The 17,590-nt window shown below is 39.8% G+C and overlaps 1 protein-coding gene across 2 annotated transcripts in view; it reads left to right on the forward strand.

Annotated features, from left to right (window-relative positions):
* The window catches only part of TAOK3 (TAO kinase 3), a 96,319-nt gene that overhangs the window by 68,753 nt on the left and 9,976 nt on the right, over window positions 1–17,590 (forward strand). For both annotated transcript variants that reach the window (XM_007455844.1, XM_007455845.1), the window contains exons 14-16: window positions 4,520–4,756; window positions 6,467–6,595; window positions 10,215–10,418. In XM_007455844.1, the coding sequence (XP_007455906.1) occupies window positions 4,520–4,756; window positions 6,467–6,595; window positions 10,215–10,418 (570 nt within the window). The remainder of the gene's footprint in view (window positions 1–4,519; window positions 4,757–6,466; window positions 6,596–10,214; window positions 10,419–17,590) is intronic.

Consider the following 17,590-nt stretch of genomic DNA (forward strand, 5'->3'; position numbering starts at 1 on the left):
TGTGGTATGCGGGCCTCTCACTGTTGTGGCCTCTCCCATTGCGGAGCACAGACTCCGGACGCACAGGCTCAGCGGCCATGGCTCACGGGCCCAGCTGCTCTGCAGCATGTGGGATCTTCCCGTACCGGGGCACGAACCCGCGTCCCCTGCATCGGCAGGCGGACTCTCAACCACTGCGCCACCAGGGAAGCCCCAGTCATTACTTTTATTATGAATTTAAAACATTTTTTCCCTAGGTGTTCTAAAGAGTGGAATGTCAGATTTCTAATGCCAAATTGTGACTCACTGTATTCTTTTTAAGAACTTGCTATAAATTTTATTTGTTCTAAGTGCTGAGGTAGCCAGTTTTATCATATGCATTATTTGGTTTCTTACACATAACTAATCTTATAAGTTGACTTTGATCTCTCAAGAGGGTAACATTATCAGCTACCCTCCTCCTCTTTTATCTTCAGTAAGTTGCTTATTAGCCTTCTAGTGCGGTGTTCTGTACTTGGTAGGCATACAGTACACTTCGGATGAAGTGGTTTGTTTTAGGGCCAAATTTTGCTGGAATTAAGTAGGGTGGAATGCAATGGATGTAGAAACTTTCTGAAAAAAGTTCAGCCTTCCTTTATGGTTCTTTATTTTTATATATTATTCCAGGTATATGAAATAGTTAATTCAGAGGCTGAAATTATATATACTTGTAATCCACAACCTGGATATAAGTACAGTTTTATTGTTAAACCGGCCTTTCTCTTGGATCCACTTCTGGTCTATGTCCCCATCACCAGAAATGCTTAGTTGAGGGGGAACAGGAACCTATTACTCTTAGCTTGGCAGAAGAAGGAAACCAACCCGTATAGAATATCTCCTATGTGTCAGACACCTTGCTAGGCACAAGTGTTATCTCATCATAGCAATAGCTCCTCTTCAAAATTTTGAGAGACTTCAAGAAGTTATATGTAATTTGCCCAAGATCAGTTATATAGTGAGGGATGGAATGAGATTTGTCTCCTAGCAACCTACTAAGCGTGGCAAGATGATGCGGCCCATTTTTCATTGATCACATTTTTGAGACTACCATTGTAAAAGCCAGTCACTACATTTCTATAAGTTCCTCAAATTTTTAGAGTTATTCAGTTTGTAATTTAGACTTAACTCTCTCCAGCACTCACTTTTTTGGGTGTTTGATTTCCTCTTACTTTTTAACAGAAAGCTTCATTTCTTTTCTGCCTTGGTGATGTGAATTTCCTCAGGCAATTCAAGAGCCTAGGACCTTAGTTCAAATCCCAGGCTTTATAAAACTTAAAGAGGTAAATTACATGTGAAAGCACATTGTGTAAACCATAAAGCATGATTAAAATCATGAGCTATTTTTAATTCTGTTGACCAAATAGCGTATTCATAAGGCATGAAGTATAAACTTAAAACACACATGGGAAAAAAAAACAAACACACATGGTATACATAACTGTATAATAATATATTTTTATGTACTTCATGTTAGACTTCATGAACAAACTGTTGTTATACTTTTATTTAAATTCATCTATCTAGCTTGAGAATGGAATTCTAAAACTCAATATTTCTAAATGTACCTGAAAAGACAATTACTTTGAAACTTAGAAATTATAGTTGTAACAAATGAAAGGTGGTATATTACGAGTTTAAGAAAGTGATTATCCAAATTATGGGAAGCATTCTCATTTACAAGCAAAATGTCTCTCCTGGCATTCAGTGCTGTACAATGATAGCATGGTGAGCTTGTAATTTGTCTCTGCCACATGCTTGTATGATCTGGTATGCGGTAGGACCATCCTCTTCACAGGGACTCACCCACCAATTAGGATAGAAAATGTTCTTGACACAAGTCATTTCCGCTTTATCTTGGGGCTGCCTGCTTTAAGGAAATGGCCATCCTGAGAATGTTTTATCGACCACAAGCCAGTCAAACATTCTGCTGGCAAGTTTTAAATGTGTCATGATGGCTGTGGAGTGTGCCATGCCTCAGCTTTGGGAATCTGATTAAAGAAGGGATGCTCAAATAAGAAAAAATAAGTTTATGGGTAAAACACGTCTCAAACCCATTACCCAAGAACAGACACTTTACTGCCATATTTGTCTGAAAAAGAAGTGAATGCAAAAAGGACTAACTGGTATCCTTTCTGTGACTGGAATTTTTTTTCCCTGTAATTAAACTTCAGAAAGGCACAAGTATGAGAAAGTGAAACACATGCGTTGTTTCTAACTACTTCCTCCTTTTATCATGAAATAAGTACTTAAAAAAAAAAACATGTTATAATGATGACAAAACATTATTATTTTCTTTAGAGTTTTAGGTGCCTCTTTGGTGATGCTATCCCTTTTTTTTTTTTTTTCTTTGTCTTGAAGTATCTTCTGTTCTTACTCCTCATCCTTAAAGAAGATTATCCTTTAGAAAAGAGAAATGAATATAAGAAACCTAGTGTTAGGTTCAGCTGGAAAGGTTTCAAAGTTCGGCTTATGTTTAATGGTATACTTTGATAATACTATCCAGTTACAGAATAGTACTCTCTTGATAGTAAGGACTCAGTCTAGTATGCAGGGATACCTTCTAAAAAGAGCAAAGAAACAAACTGTACTTTGTACAAAATGCACTTTGACCCACAAACTGAAAATAGTAGAAAGAATTAATAGCAGCATGAAAATTTCCAGTAAAACTTGTTTGAGGGTTAGCTTGGGGAGAAGTGTCTTATAGTAGTAGATCAGAGTGACTGAATTACTTAGTGTAAAACAAAACTAAAGTGATAATTGTGTAATTAAGGTTTTCTACTAAAATGGGATGATTAGAAGGAAGTGAACAGGACAGTAATGAGGGGTCATAAATTAAAGGAAGGACTGGAAAATCGGAAAAGGTTTAATAGAAAGAAACAGGAGATGCCGAAATTTACATTTGCAGTCTTCAGTTTGTTGGATATTCACTTGAGAATGGATTAAGGAAAAATTACTAAGAAAAGTAACCGTCTGGGGCTTCCCTGGTGGCGCAGTGGTTGAGAGTCCCCACATGCCGTGGAGCAGCTGGGCCCGTGAGCCATGGCCGCTGAGCCTGCATCTCTGGAGCCTGTGCTCTGCAACGGGAGAGGCCACAACAGTGAGAGGCCCGCGTACCACAAAAAAAAAAAAGTAACCATCCAAAAATCATAGAAATCTTTTCTCCTCTTTAGGAGGCCACGGGAGTGTATATAATTTGTTAATATTGCTTTTGTGGGGAAGGGGAGGAAGGAGACAGATGATTTAAAAGGAGAGAGGTCGTTCTCACTCTCACTCCATTCGTGTTAAGAATCGGAAATAAATCTTGTTCAAACTATTTTAAAGGATATTCAAGATTCCTATGACTGTTAGAGACATGATCTTTAAAAAGAAACAAATAAGCAATATGCTATAGTGCAGCGCTTCCCAACCAGAGGGATTTTGCCCGCCAGGGGACATTTGGCAATGTCTACAGACATTTTTTTTTTTTAGACTTTTAATTTATTTATTTATTTATTTATTTTTGGCTGTGTTGGGTCTTCGTTTCTGTGCGAGGGCTTTCTCTAGTTGTGGTGAGTGGGGGCCACTCTCCATTGCGGTGCGCAGGCCTATCACTGTCATGGCCTCTCTTGTTGCGGAGCACAGGCTCCAGACACGCAGGCTCAGTAGTCATGGCTCATGGGCCTAGTTGTTTCGCGGCATGTGGGATCTTCCCAGACCAGGGCTCGGACCCGTGTCCCCTGCATTGGCAGGCAGATTCTCAACCACTGCGCCACCAGGGAAGCCCGACATTTTTAATATTGTCTTGACTTGGGACGTGCTACTGGCATCTGGTGGGTAGGCCAGGGATGCTGCTAAACATCGTACAATGCACAAGATAGCCTCTCAAAACCAAGAATTGTCTGGCTATTGTCAGTAGTGCCAAGGTTGACAAATCCTGGTGTAGTGGAAATAGCATGGCTCTGGAATCTGACAGAAATGGGTCTGCATCCTAGCTCTAATCCTTATTAGCTATGTGACCTTCAGGATATACATTATGATATATCAAAAATGTGTAAAGGGGCTTTCCTCGTGGCACAGTGGTTGAGAGTCCACCTGCTGATGCAGGGGACACGGGTTCGTGCCCCAGTCCGGGAAGATCCCACATGCCGCGGAGCAGCTAGGCCCGTGAGCCATGGCCGCTGAGCCTGCGCGTCCGGAGCCTGTGCTCCACAACGGGAGAGGCCACAACAGTGAGAGGCCCAATTCCCTTAAGTCTCAATTTCTTCATCTATAAAATGGTGGTGTTAACAAACTACCTTATGAGTGAATAGAATGAATAAGTGAATGAGATGGTTTGTAAGATTAGAGATAATATAAAGAGTACCCAACTCAGTGCCTGGTACATGTGAGTGTTCAGGAAATGGTAATTAAATTGATGGTGAAAGTGAGAAATAAAATTATGCCAGAGGGTCCTTCTGCTTTGCCTGAAAGTTTCTCTTCCACGAATCTGGTTACCTGAGTTCTGTTCCCCAACCCAAATCAGGTTACACGACAGATCCATGAGCATGAGCAGGAGAACGAGTTGCGGGAACAGATGTCAGGTTATAAGCGGATGCGGCGCCAGCACCAGAAGCAGCTGATCGCCCTGGAGAATAAGCTGAAGGCTGAGATGGACGAGCACCGCCTCAAGCTACAGAAGGAGGTGGAGACACATGCCAACAACTCGTCCATCGAGCTGGAGAAGCTGGCCAAGAAGCAAGTGGCTATCATAGAAAAGGAGGTCAGTATGCGCACACATGCCCTCCTGCCACAGCCAAGCCAAGCCTGTTCCAGTCCGCAGCGTCCTGCGATCTGGAGGCGGGAGTGGTGTGCTTTTTGGGGATGGAGAGACAGTACTGCTTTGGGGAAGGGGGTCCAGGTTTTATGGGGCTACTTAAAATTGTCATTAAAAGTTAAGAGAGTAACTGAAAGTATATATTGCATTCTTGTCCATTCAGATATATTCTGAGCATCATTCCCCTGATGGGGGTGTGATACACATAAAAAGAACCAACATGCTTCTATCCTATGGAAACTTGGACCACTCAGGTCTGTTACTGTGCCTGCCTCACCCACAGTCCTCTTCAAAAGAAAACTGCTCTACAAATAGTCCCTTTCAGTGGCAATAATCCCTGCCTACAGCTGATTGGACTAGGGATGGGCACCTGACCAATGGCAGCAAGTAATTGATCTGGCTACTGCTTGGGTCTTCTAGGGACCATCTCTCTTTCCCATCCAGGTTCTACTAATTTTAAAAACAGACAAGAAGGTAATGGAGATTGAGTCAAAATATCACTTTATTACTGATAAATATTAGATAGGAGAAGTGATTTATATCTGAATGGAAACAGGCCTAATAATACCGAACAAAATTAAACAGACTTGCCCACCTAGGCACTGGCAGTGCTAAACCAGTCGCCTTCCCCATCCCCACCCCCGATGAGACTTACATAGTATGGAAAAGCAGGAGTGAATTTGTGCTCCCTGGGGATGGAGTGGCTGGGGCAGGGTGCCCGAGTGTTTCAGTAATTACGCTCTCTCTCTCTCTCTCTACGTGGAAGGGAACATCAGAATTGTAGAAGCATTGCCCCAAACAGCCATCAATCTATGAGGCAGTCTGGCATGAAAACCTCTGCCCAAACAGGGGCGATGTTGATTAAATAAACCAGTCAGAGTCTTTCCTGGGAATTTGATTTGGTAAATATGTGGAAAGAATTGTTCATAATGGAAGAGTTGTTGATAATAGAAGCTAAAGGTGAAAAGATCCATAGAAAGAACCATAAAGCATACTTCTCTCTCTGTTCCCTAAGTATCTCATCGTACATATGTGCTTCGTCTAGATGGTTCCCTGAAACTTAGATTTGGTCGCTTTCTTTTGATTGGGTCATCTTTTGTTTGGTCTGTTTTCTATCCATTTAGGAGCCCCCAAAATGTCCTGATATCCAACTATTGTGGATTATAGCAGTTGCCTCAGGAAGCAAAATGTCATTAACTTTGCCTATTATACTAAAGATGACCCCATTCAAAAATCTGATAGTTGAAATAACCAATTAGAGAGTTAAATTCTTGGAAAAAAACTGGCCAGTCATCGTTATTTATCCATTTTTATAATTTAACCCTTAGGCCACCAACAATTTGATAAAAATCTTTTATTATAATCCTTAGTTCACCTTTCATACCATGTATTTTGTATGTGTTCAATAAAACATGTTTATGGTTTACCTTCATGTTTTTCCCATAATTGGGAATATATTTTTCACTGGTAAAAATTTCCATTTTTTTTTCTTGTCTGTTTTAAGATACAGGAGAATCAAAACAGGCTTTTACTTATCTGTGTTTTCATTGTTTGTTCAAAAATACTTTTGGACTCTTTTAATGCATTCGAGAATATAGATAGCTGAATTCTGTGTGAAGAACAATTCATCCTATATTACATTTGTTACTTTATCAGGCAAAGGTAGCTGCAGCAGATGAGAAGAAGTTCCAGCAGCAGATCTTGGCCCAGCAGAAGAAAGACTTGACAACTTTCTTAGAAAGTCAGAAGAAGCAGTATAAGATTTGTAAGGAAAAAATAAAAGAGGTAAGAATACCGATAGTTTGTAGTCATCAAGTTGCCATTGGAATGGCTAGAACTTAAAATTGCTTCGTCTTACATTGTGATCAATAGTGTAACCCATTGATTCTCAAACTTTCCAGTAGAATCACCTGAAGTGGTTATTAAAACAGATTGCTAACCCACCACTAAATTTTCTGATTCAGTGGATCTGGGGTGAAGTTTGAAATGTGCATTTCTAACAAGTTCCCACGTGATGCTGATGGCGCTGGTCCACGCACCACACTTCAGAAACCATTGGCCTAACTCTGAACTATTCTTGCCTACTTCTGGTTTGTTCTCCACACTTCAGCCAGTGGTCTTTTCAAACCATGAGTCTCATCATATCACTTCATGATTTTAATATTCATTGGCTTCCCATTGCGCTTAGGATAGATCAAAATACTAGAAGTCCATATGCGGTCAGCTACCCGCCTCCCCTCCACTCTCGTCTCACACCAACGTTCCCCCCACCTGCTTACCCTGCCCCTGACTTAGTGCTGCTTCTGCCACTGTGGTCGCTTTTGGCTCCTCAAACGCATCAAGCTCTGACCTTCTCCATGGTCTTTGCTCTCACTCTTCCTTCCACCAGGGTGCTCTCCCCACCCCCACTTCCAGTCCCTTCCCAACCTCCTTTTAAGACTAAGGATTGCTTATTAGTACCATAACTTAAATTTCACTTCCCCAGGGAAGCCTTTGCTTGACTGCCTTGACCAAGACAGGTGCTTCTGGTTTTACAACACTAATTTTCAATCATATATCTATGATTGGAAAAAATATATATATTTTTTTAGTGATTATTTGAGCTATTTTACCCTACTAGATAGTAAGCAGTAAGAGAAAAGACCATGTCTTTTTTTTTTTTTCTTGGCTCGTGACTGTATCCCTGTGTCTGGTACATGTGAATATTCGATAAATGAGTGACTAATTCTTGAATGTTTGGTTGACGACCTCTAGTGGACTTAGAAAGTCCCCTTGAAGAATTGCAGTTTGATCTTAAAGCTCAAATTTCTTCACTTCTCCTTTTACCAGTACTTACAGGTGAATTGCCTGTAGTTCCATAGACTTTCCTTCTCATGAGACTTAGGACTTCTTATTTGTGGACTAGTAGTGTATTAAGGTTTAATAGCATTCAGATGGGACATTGATTTAATGTATGAAATCATTCATTTGAGCTCATATTCTAAGTTAACAATATGGGACTTAGCAAGATTCCTCTCCAATTCTTTTTTAATTAGGAAGTGAAAGCAAGCGGGTTGGGGTGAGCCTCAGGATCTTTTGCCCTGCCCAGATGAATCACTGGTAATTGTTGGAACCAACAGAAATTTGTATCTGCTCCACACTGCCAGAATGGAAAGAATCTCTGACACTGTAAGGTCTAGAAAACCAGGTTGTAGAGAAAAATAGCCAAACCAAGAAGACTCACATGCTCTCCATTTTCTTTTAGTTATTGTTTGATCTTGATTATTATATCATAATAGAAAGATGTTGCTGGATCACAGAGATAACCTTGATTTTTCAATAAGAAATTTTGGAATTTTCTCAACTGAAGATTTTCTTATTTCTAACTCCATGTGTTCACTCATGCTCTGGAGGCCATACTTTATGGCTGCAACCACTATTTTGAGCGTTTGTACCACTAAGGTATTTGGAGATTTGCATGAACTCCATCTTTAGAAGGTTTTCCCACAGAACAGCATTCAAAAGTCCCCGCTCTGTCCTCAGGAATAGGGCTATTTTTGGTTCACCATACTCAGTTTTATGAGTTTTAGAGACCACAGGCCTAAATGTACAAGACTTTCAACATGCTCATGGAGAAAAACAAGCCTACACCCAATTTAAGATCGCCTCTATAAGCCTTTCTATGCAAAGCTAGTATTACAACTTATGAAGTAAAGCTTAGTTCAGACTATTGAAAATGGCATGTATGTTTAGATATTGATATAAAAGATATCGTCCTTGGGATGACAAAACAATATCCGTTACCCCTACTGTTGATAGATAACAGGGGCGTGGGCAATACAGAATGATGAATGGTCCAGAAATAATTTATCCTTGATTTTGGAGTGAATTTTTATGATCGTATTTGAATTTGGGTGTGCAACATAGTGGTTAATGCCAAACCTAGGATTGAAGTCATGGCATCAAGAGATGAGTCCGCCAGCCTTCCTGTGCTGATCCCAGCTTACTCCATGCTGCAGACAGCTCTTGCTCTCATTGATTCTAATATTTCACTTGAGATTTCACTGGAACAGGAAAGTTGGATGCTGATTTACAAAGACTTCTTGGCTAAGTGCAAAAACAATCTAAGTAGTGTGTGATGGCCACATCACAAAACATCAAGTAAAATAGCTATTAGTAATTAAAGGAGATTTCAACTGAGTAGTTAACCAAGTATTATAGGTCCAGCTTGTGGGTGTGAACAGTATGAACAAAGAAGGGTGCCCTGTACTTTCTCTAAAAGTGGTCTTCTTACTTTCCCCATAGACTAACATCTTCTTAACTGTTCTGATTTATTGCTTTCTTCCCTTTACCCATATGGTCTGAAACAATTATGAACTTTCTCCTTTTGAAAATATAGGTGGTGTATTTACCCTCTAATATCAAATAAAGAATGCTCATTCCTGAAATTCAAACTAGTGACATTTGCAGCATTACCTCCTGTCTGTGACATCTGCCTACTTCTCTCCATCTTGTCACCACCTCCTCTGTCTAAGCCCCGATCGTCTCTCGCCTGGACCTTTGTAATAGCTTCCTAGCTGTCTCCGTGGACGTGCTCTTGCCTCCTTCATCCTGTTCTCCATGTGGCAGCCAGAATCGTCTTTTTCGAATACACCTCGTTATGACACCCCCACACGTATATAAAATGCGTTTCCCCTGTGCCGAAACTCAGCGCCCTTGACCTGGACTGTAAGGTCCGGTAGCGGTCCTGCCTGCCTGTCCAGCCTCATCTCATGTCACGCTGCACCACCCACCCTGGCCTTCTGTCGGTTCCTTGATCGTACCATGTTTCCATTAACCCACCCGAAGGGTTTTGCTCAGGCTGTTTCCTCTGCCCAGAGTATTCTTCCCTCTCCTTTCTCGCTGGTTAATTCCTACAGATTTTTCAAATTTCAGCTTAGCTGTTACCAAGATCAAATATTTTTTATTCAGCATCCTTTGAACCAAGTACTTCAGCTGCACGGTAGTTATCACGGTAATCTTCAGTTCGTTTCTGTGGTTCTTTGATTGATTTTTGATTCTAGACTGTAAAGCCCCATGGTGGCAGATACCATATTCTTTTGCTAATCATTGTATCCTTGTGCCTTGCACAGTGCCTGTTGCAAGATAGGAACTCAATAAGTGTGTGTTGATTTAATGAGTGAACTCATAATTTCTGAGCATGAGAAGCCAAAGACATGAAAACTAACAAGTCTCCCTCTCAATTGATAAGAAAAAAGGGAGGTGGGGGGGAGTGTGTGTGCAACACCAAGCGTTTCTGACCTTACATTCTCAGTTGCTTTCAAAATAATTTAATCTGCATTGCAATGAACTGTTGTTATATTTCTTTTTGCCTGATGAGACTGGCATGTTCTTTGGGGTTTTGTTTTTGTCTGCTTTTGTAAAGGAGATGAATGAGGACCATAGCACACCCAAGAAAGAAAAGCAGGAGCGGATATCCAAGCATAAAGAGAACTTGCAGCACACACAGGCTGAAGAGGAAGCCCACCTTCTCACTCAGCAGAGACTGTACTACGATAAAAACTGTCGTTTCTTCAAGAGGAAAATAATGATCAAGCGGCATGAGGTGGAGCAGCAGAACATTCGGGAGGTATTTATTTTGTTCATAACCACTGTCACTGACTTAAAAAGCAGTAAGCTTTGTGAGGATCATGACTATGTCTGTCTTGTCCATTCCTATATCCTTAACCTGTACAGGCATCAGTGCAGTCTGTGCCAGACACAAAGTAGGTACACAAAAGTGCCAGGGAATGAATTTACCACTGATAAGAGAAAGCCCATTTATAGAACAAGGAATCAACCTTTTCCAAGTAAACGTAATAGAGTTTTCTCGAACACCTATTATAAGCCATAGCATGCAGTGGAGAATCAAAAGAAGTAGAATAGAGAATTTTTGCTTTTAGCCTGTTTGTCAAAGACTTGCGTTTTTGTGACTCTCCATGAAACAAATAACATAATGGTGCTCTACAGTTATGTTAATTCATTCCGTCATCCAGCACTTACGGAGTGCCTTCTTTGTGCCAGGCACTGTGCTAGAGATGCCAGGGCTATTGAGAAGCCATCCTCCCTGCCTTCAAGTAGCCCTAAGTCTAAGAGGGGAAACAGACATGTAACAGACTAATTACAATGTAATATGTTAGGTTTAGTAATAGATATAAACTCTCACAGGCATATAGTCATGAAAGGGCTTGGAGGATTCCGTGATTGATGGGGAGTTGAGTGTTCTGGGAGTGTGGAGTGGAGTGTCAGAACAGGAGTAGTGGGAAGCAGGATGGAGGGCCTTGATTCTTAAGGCAAGACTTTTAGATTTCTGCCTGAAGGCAGTTGCATGGGCATGAGAGGGTTTTAAGCAGAGGTATGACAATGAGAGTTCTTTGTTTTGAAGAATTATTGCCTCAGTGTGAGGGTAGCCTAGAGTGGTGAGAAGGAAAGTACACTGAGGTCAGTTAGGGATGCCCTTTCTCTAGTTCCACCTGGAAGAAGCAGTGAGGATAGAGATTAGATCTGAGTGACATTTCTGAAGCAGAACTGACAGTAATTCAAACCAAATGCTGTGAGAATTTCAGAAGAAGGAGGAGTCAAAAATGAATTCAGAGTTTCTAATTTGGGAAATTGGACGAATATGATGTTATTCACTGAGATGAGGAATACAGAATGTGACTCGGTTGCAGATGCAAAGTTCAGTAGGAAATCATTGTGACCTGGAGTAATCCGAGAAGCCCTCAAATGAGCTAGCACACTGGTAGAAACATCAAAGTTGGATAAATATCAAGTGTTAGCCTGCATGAGGGAAACAAGGCCTTCAGGCACATTTAATGGGAATGTGAATTGGTGTAAGCTTTTTGGAGAGCAGTATTCAAATGGGAGGAAAAAAGGGTGGAGCAAACTAAAATTTATTGAACACATGTAATCATGGGCCAGGCTCAGGCTCTATCTGTGTTATCTCATCTTATTGGAAGAGAAAGAAACTAAACATTTTCAAGCCAGGCAGTGAGTGATATGGCTAAAATTCTACTTTACAGAGATTAGCCCAGTTTGGTGGTGATGCACAGATTGATTAGAGCCTGCATTGTCAATGGGGGCAATATTGCCCCCCCCAGGGGGGCCGTTAAAAATGGGTTCTTGTGGGGGAGGGGGTCCTTAGGTATTATAGTGTCTTCTGCCCCTCTGAAGGGCCATAGTACATGAAAAGCTATACAGTGTATCTGTGGTGTTAACATTTCAGAGGTGAGGATGATCTGGGAAGGGGGAAGTTTAAAAAGGCTCCTGATGGGGACAGTAATAGGGGAAAAACAGGTTGAGAAACATCAGTTAGAGGGAAGAAACTAGAAGCAAAGAGATCAGGTGGTAGGAATAGGGTATAGACAAAGATAATGGTGGTAGCTGGCAAAAGAGAGATGGGTTTTAAACATTTTGAAGTATAAAATAAACAGGACTTGGCATACAACAGGATATGAGAGAAAAGATGAGGGTAGAATTAAAGTTATTTCTAGGGTTTAAGACTTGGGGAAATGTAGATTTGGGCAGAAACAGAGAAGCTTAGAGAGAGGTATTGATAAGAAACTGATTAATTCAGTACGACACAAGCTGAGTTTGTTAGAAGGCTAAAAAGTCCAAATCAAAAAGTCCAATAGCGAGTTGGAAACAAGGTATTTGGGATTCTTTTTCGTCTGGCAATTATTATTTTTATTCTAGTGTCATGTATCTGGAAGAAGTCCGAAGCTAAGGGGGCAATTAGTGCCAATAAAAGCTATATAAGATAATTATTCCCCAAAATGATAGAAACTACATTCATAACTTCGTAAGTATCAGGTTCTAACCAATGGAGTGAAGAATAACTAACTATACCAAGGTTTATTTCTTAAGAGTCTAGATTTTTTTCTTTGCTTAGTCTTATTCCAGAGCTGCCTCAGTGAAAATGTTCAAAGGTATTTTTCTCCTATTTACAAAAGTAATAAAAGAACATTGAAAAAAGACAAATATAGAAAAATACTCAGTAGTGAAAGGTGCTTGATAATCCCATCCCACCCATTTTCTACCCTGAGACAGTCACCATTAATTTGGCAGATATATTTCCAGATTTTTTCAGGTATGCATGTATATACACGTACAGCTTATATATTATATATAACTTTAACTTTACAAAAATAAGATTACATTAGTACCAGTGGGTTTATTTGATTTGCAAGCAATAGAAACAAACTCTGGCTGACGTAGCATGCAAAGGAATTTATTGGAAGGATATGGGCTGAAGACCCATAGCTGGAAAAGATGAAGAATCAAGCTGGGAAAGCAACTTCCGTGACCTAGAGGGCAAGAGCTAATGGACGTTCCTCAAGACCTTGCCATTTGGATGTACCTCCTCCAGCCATGTTTCATCTTTGTATCATTTCTGCTTAAGACTCAAATTCCTAGGAGAGATAGAACGTGATTGGGTAATGTGCTTATTCCCTTACTCAATAGTGTCTCTGATTCCAGATAGGGTGGAGTAGCTTCTCAAGCAAAAAGAGGAGCGTGTTAACAACAGAAGGGGAAATGGATACTGAACCTACAAAAATGTCCACTATACTGTTTCATAACTGTCTTCTTTTGTATTTTTTTCATTTACTATCTAAGACATATAACTCTGCCTCATTCTTTTTAACCATCAATAGTATTTGGTGTATTTAACCATCAATAGTAATTTATTTAATGAGGTACTTCTTGTTGGATACTTTGTTGAAGTTATGCAATATTACTAACAGTGCTACAGAGAACATCTTTGTATACATCTTTTTACATGTATGCAAGTACTTTGTAGCATATAGTATTCTCAGGAGTAGAATTTCTGGGTCAGAGTGTATATACCTAAATTTTTAATAGATATTGCCAAATTGCCCTAAGGGTTTATAACTCCCACCAGCAAAGACTACCTATTTTCCTCTACCTTTGCCAAAATTGAGTATTACCAGTCCTTTTTGTTAATGAAAACGTTTAAAAGCATCACCATAGGCTGAGTTGAGCCTCTTCTTCTATCATCACTACACACAGATGCTCACTATTTTCTAACCAGTTATACAACTAAGAACTGAAGCTAAGAAAGTATTAAATATCATACGCTAACAACATCTCCACTTAAATTTTGAATTCTAGTTTTTACTCAGTGTCAGTGGGCATGAACACAAAAATTTTGATTTGAGTCAGATCACTTGCTTTTAAAGAAGTCAGTAGTGCTTTCATTGAAACTTAAATAGAATGCTTGGATCGTGGTTGGGAAGGGTTTATTAGGGGATACACCCTGGTTCCACATCTTACGCAGGAGGTAGGTTCAAATGATGTGTATGGAAATGTGTTTCTTGGCCATGGTGTATGACCATGGCCATATGTTGTATGCATGTTTCAACCCTAAGCTCACACCCAGCCTGGCAAGATGCTCACCGTATGTGATGTGGGCAGGGGAACGTGAGCCACGTGCCTCTCATCTCACGCTCCCTCCAAGGCGTATATACATGGAATGCACTGGTGGGCAGAATCACCTGTACCATGAAATTTGTTTTTGTGTTTTTGCTCAACTCATTTTATTGAATGTGTATAAGCTAGAAGTGCATATGATGTGGCTCTACTGTATATTGTGTCATTTGTACAGATGAAGCAAACATTGCATGGTGTCCAGATAGAGCAGAAGAATTTTCTTCGGAATATACTATTCCAGACTGAAAAAACATAAGCCATTCATTTGAACATTTTTAGTGGAAAATCTTGAAAATCTAAAAACCTGAGTTTTAGCCTCAGTTCTACTTTACAGAAATTACATGATCTTGTGTTAGCCTCTCAATTCCCAAATGCCTTACTATCATATATAAAAGGGGTAAATCCTAACAATTCTTAACCACTGCATAGGGTTGCAACTAGGATTGAACAAGATATACGAAATCACTTTAAAAATTGAAAGCACATTACACATTATTATGTAGGTACAGCAATGGGCTCTTAATAAGCTGAATGATGTTTTTATCCCATGGTGTAAAATATTATAGGCAGCTTACCAACTTACATCTCAGCAACTCAGATGTATGAATTAAAGGTAATTAATTAAAGGTAATTTCTATTGCAATTGTAATAGAAAAACCATTTCAGTATCATGTTTCTGTCACTTTTTAAATAGTTTATAAAATCTAGATTTGTTATTATATGCCAGATATTCACTTCTGAATACAGAAAAATAATAATGACATTTATATATCCTGAAGCATTTTCTTATGGTCTTTTCTTTCATCTTCACAAGAATGGTAGTTCACAATGGGTACTACTGATATTATCTTCACTTTACACCTGAGGAAACTAAAATGTAGATTTAAAGTCTTGCCCAGTGCCATACGTAATGAGTCAGCGGAAAAGCTGAAACTGACTCACACCCTGAATTATTTTTCCATTGATTCTCAAACTTTAGTATATATCATAATTACCTGGATGGCATGTTATGAACTCTGGTTTCTTCCAGGTAATTCTGATGCAGGTATTCTTTGGTCAGCATCCTGAAGCATTCCATTAAACACAAAGAGAAGCATTCGTTTTCTTCTGAAAGTGTTGTTTGCTTTATATGTTTTTTACCCCCTGTGAGTTTCTGGGCTTTGGACAGCTCAGACTCAGTTTGAAATTCTCCATTTAGGAAAATGTGTGGAATGTATAAATGCCCAATATTGGGACTCCTGGTCCTCAGAGATTGAAAATGATAGGAGAGTGATCTAGGAACAGAATCTTCAGCCATTGAAAGGGCTTTCCTTGGTTTTAGTCTCTGAGAAGAGCTCACCATCCTTTGGTGCCACCTAGGGGCCAGTTAGTGATTTTTAAAAGAAGACATTTGATGGTCCAGGTAAGGAAGGAAAAGAAAAACGCAGGAGAGGATTGGGGGAGATCCTCTGGAGATTATCTTTTACTCCTTATAACAAATGAAATGGCATTTATACTTCAGATATTTCCCCACTAGAAAATAAGCCCTTGGTGGGGATGTACTTGTTCACTGCCCCATTCTTAGTGCTTAAAACAGTGCCTGACACATGGGAAGTATTCAACAAATGTTTGTTGAATGAATAAATAAATGAATGATTAACAACTTTGCTCCAGTAACAGATGCTGTGCTGTTTAAAGGACTTCTCTTCAAATGGATGGAAGGCTCAAATATGCAAGATATTCTCAACCATGCCAGTACACAAATGTTACTGATATCTCTATGAAAATGATCTTGCATTTTCCCCCATAGCAGATGCCATTGGAAAAGAGAGGCACCCTATTGTTCTGATTTAAAGTTCAGCTCAAGGGCTTTCTACTTTCCTTGCCCTTCTTAACTAGTAGTAATAACAGCCTTTTCGGAAATCTTACAGCATAAAATCTTCACCTCTTTTATATCACTTATCACTTCCAACCTTGCACTTTTTAAAAAAAATTTTACACATAAAACTTATTTCCCTGTATTAATCAAGCTTTTGTTTGCATGTTACTAAAATTTATTTGAGCTGGCTTAAACCAAAACCAGGGGGTTTGCTACAGAGATATAGGAATGTTTCATAAAACCCAGTAGCAGTCATATAGCTGGACCTACAAGGAGAGCTTAGAACCAGTCAGGAACTTGGGCATCAGTATATTCCCTGCACTTCTTTCTTTTTCATTCTTCTTGTTCTGAAGCCCAGCTTTCTCTAATCCTCAGCCCTCATAGCAACGGGTGGCTACCACATATGTCGTTTTTATGTGCCCCTCAATTCTAGCCACATGGAGATTAACTGTCCCTGAATCCAAATTCCCAGGAGACAAGATAGATTGATTCAGTTTGCTGTGAGCTGAGGATATACTTCAATAAATGTCTATTACAGTTCCCTGTTAAACAGAGTGTTAGCAAGTTGAGCACCGAGTGATGGCTTAGTAAATATTTTTATGTACCCAGAGCGCGCATGGTTCAGATCTTTGATATAGTGCCATTTAGGAAATATTCTTGAACTGGGGAATGAAAAAATTTCACCCAACTTCCTCCCTCTTTTTTTTTTTTTTCTGGTTTCCTTTCTTTCCCCCTTCGACAAAAGAGAGAGAAAGACATGAGTAAAACTGGGAGGAACAGAATGATTAGATCTAGAAATGACCAAACAGACGGTAATGGAAAAGATGAAAGGGGAGAGATCTCATCTGCTTTTTCCCAGTGAGCCCTGAACTCTGAGATTTTGAAAAATAGTTGGCCTACTTCTGATACATGCAAAAACAGGGTGTTTCCCAGAAAACTAGGAACACTGCAGACATTATCAGTTTAATCCAGCGATTCTCAACTCTGACTGCATATTTAGATCCAGCTAGAGAACTCTTAAAACTATTGACGTCAGGGTCCCATTCCAGACAGTTATCAGAATTTCAGGCTATAGGACTTAGGCATCTTACGTTTTAAAAGCTTCCTCACATGATTTTAATGGGCAACCAGCCAGGATTGAGAACCACTGGCCTAACTAAAGAAACACTTATTTAGACCCATGCATAACACATCACCTAATTAAGATTCACAGCAGCCCTGTGAGGTAAGAAAGGGTCAGGTAGAATAACAGTAATCCCATTTTACGGGTAGAGTAGTTGTGGTGGCTGTGAAGTTGCCCAACTTGAAAGTGATGGATCCACATACAGAACCTCTGTCTCCAGGGATTGTTCATCTAGTCTCATTAAGTCATGCTGCCAAACACTAATGGGCTTAATTAAGAGACAGTTAATAGTGCCATTCCTTGCCATCCCTCACTGAGTGGTGCCTTCCCT

This window comes from Lipotes vexillifer, unplaced genomic scaffold (assembly GCF_000442215.2).
Source record: "Lipotes vexillifer unplaced genomic scaffold, Lipotes_vexillifer_v1.1 scaffold970, whole genome shotgun sequence".
Taxonomy (NCBI): Eukaryota; Metazoa; Chordata; class Mammalia; order Artiodactyla; family Lipotidae; genus Lipotes; species Lipotes vexillifer.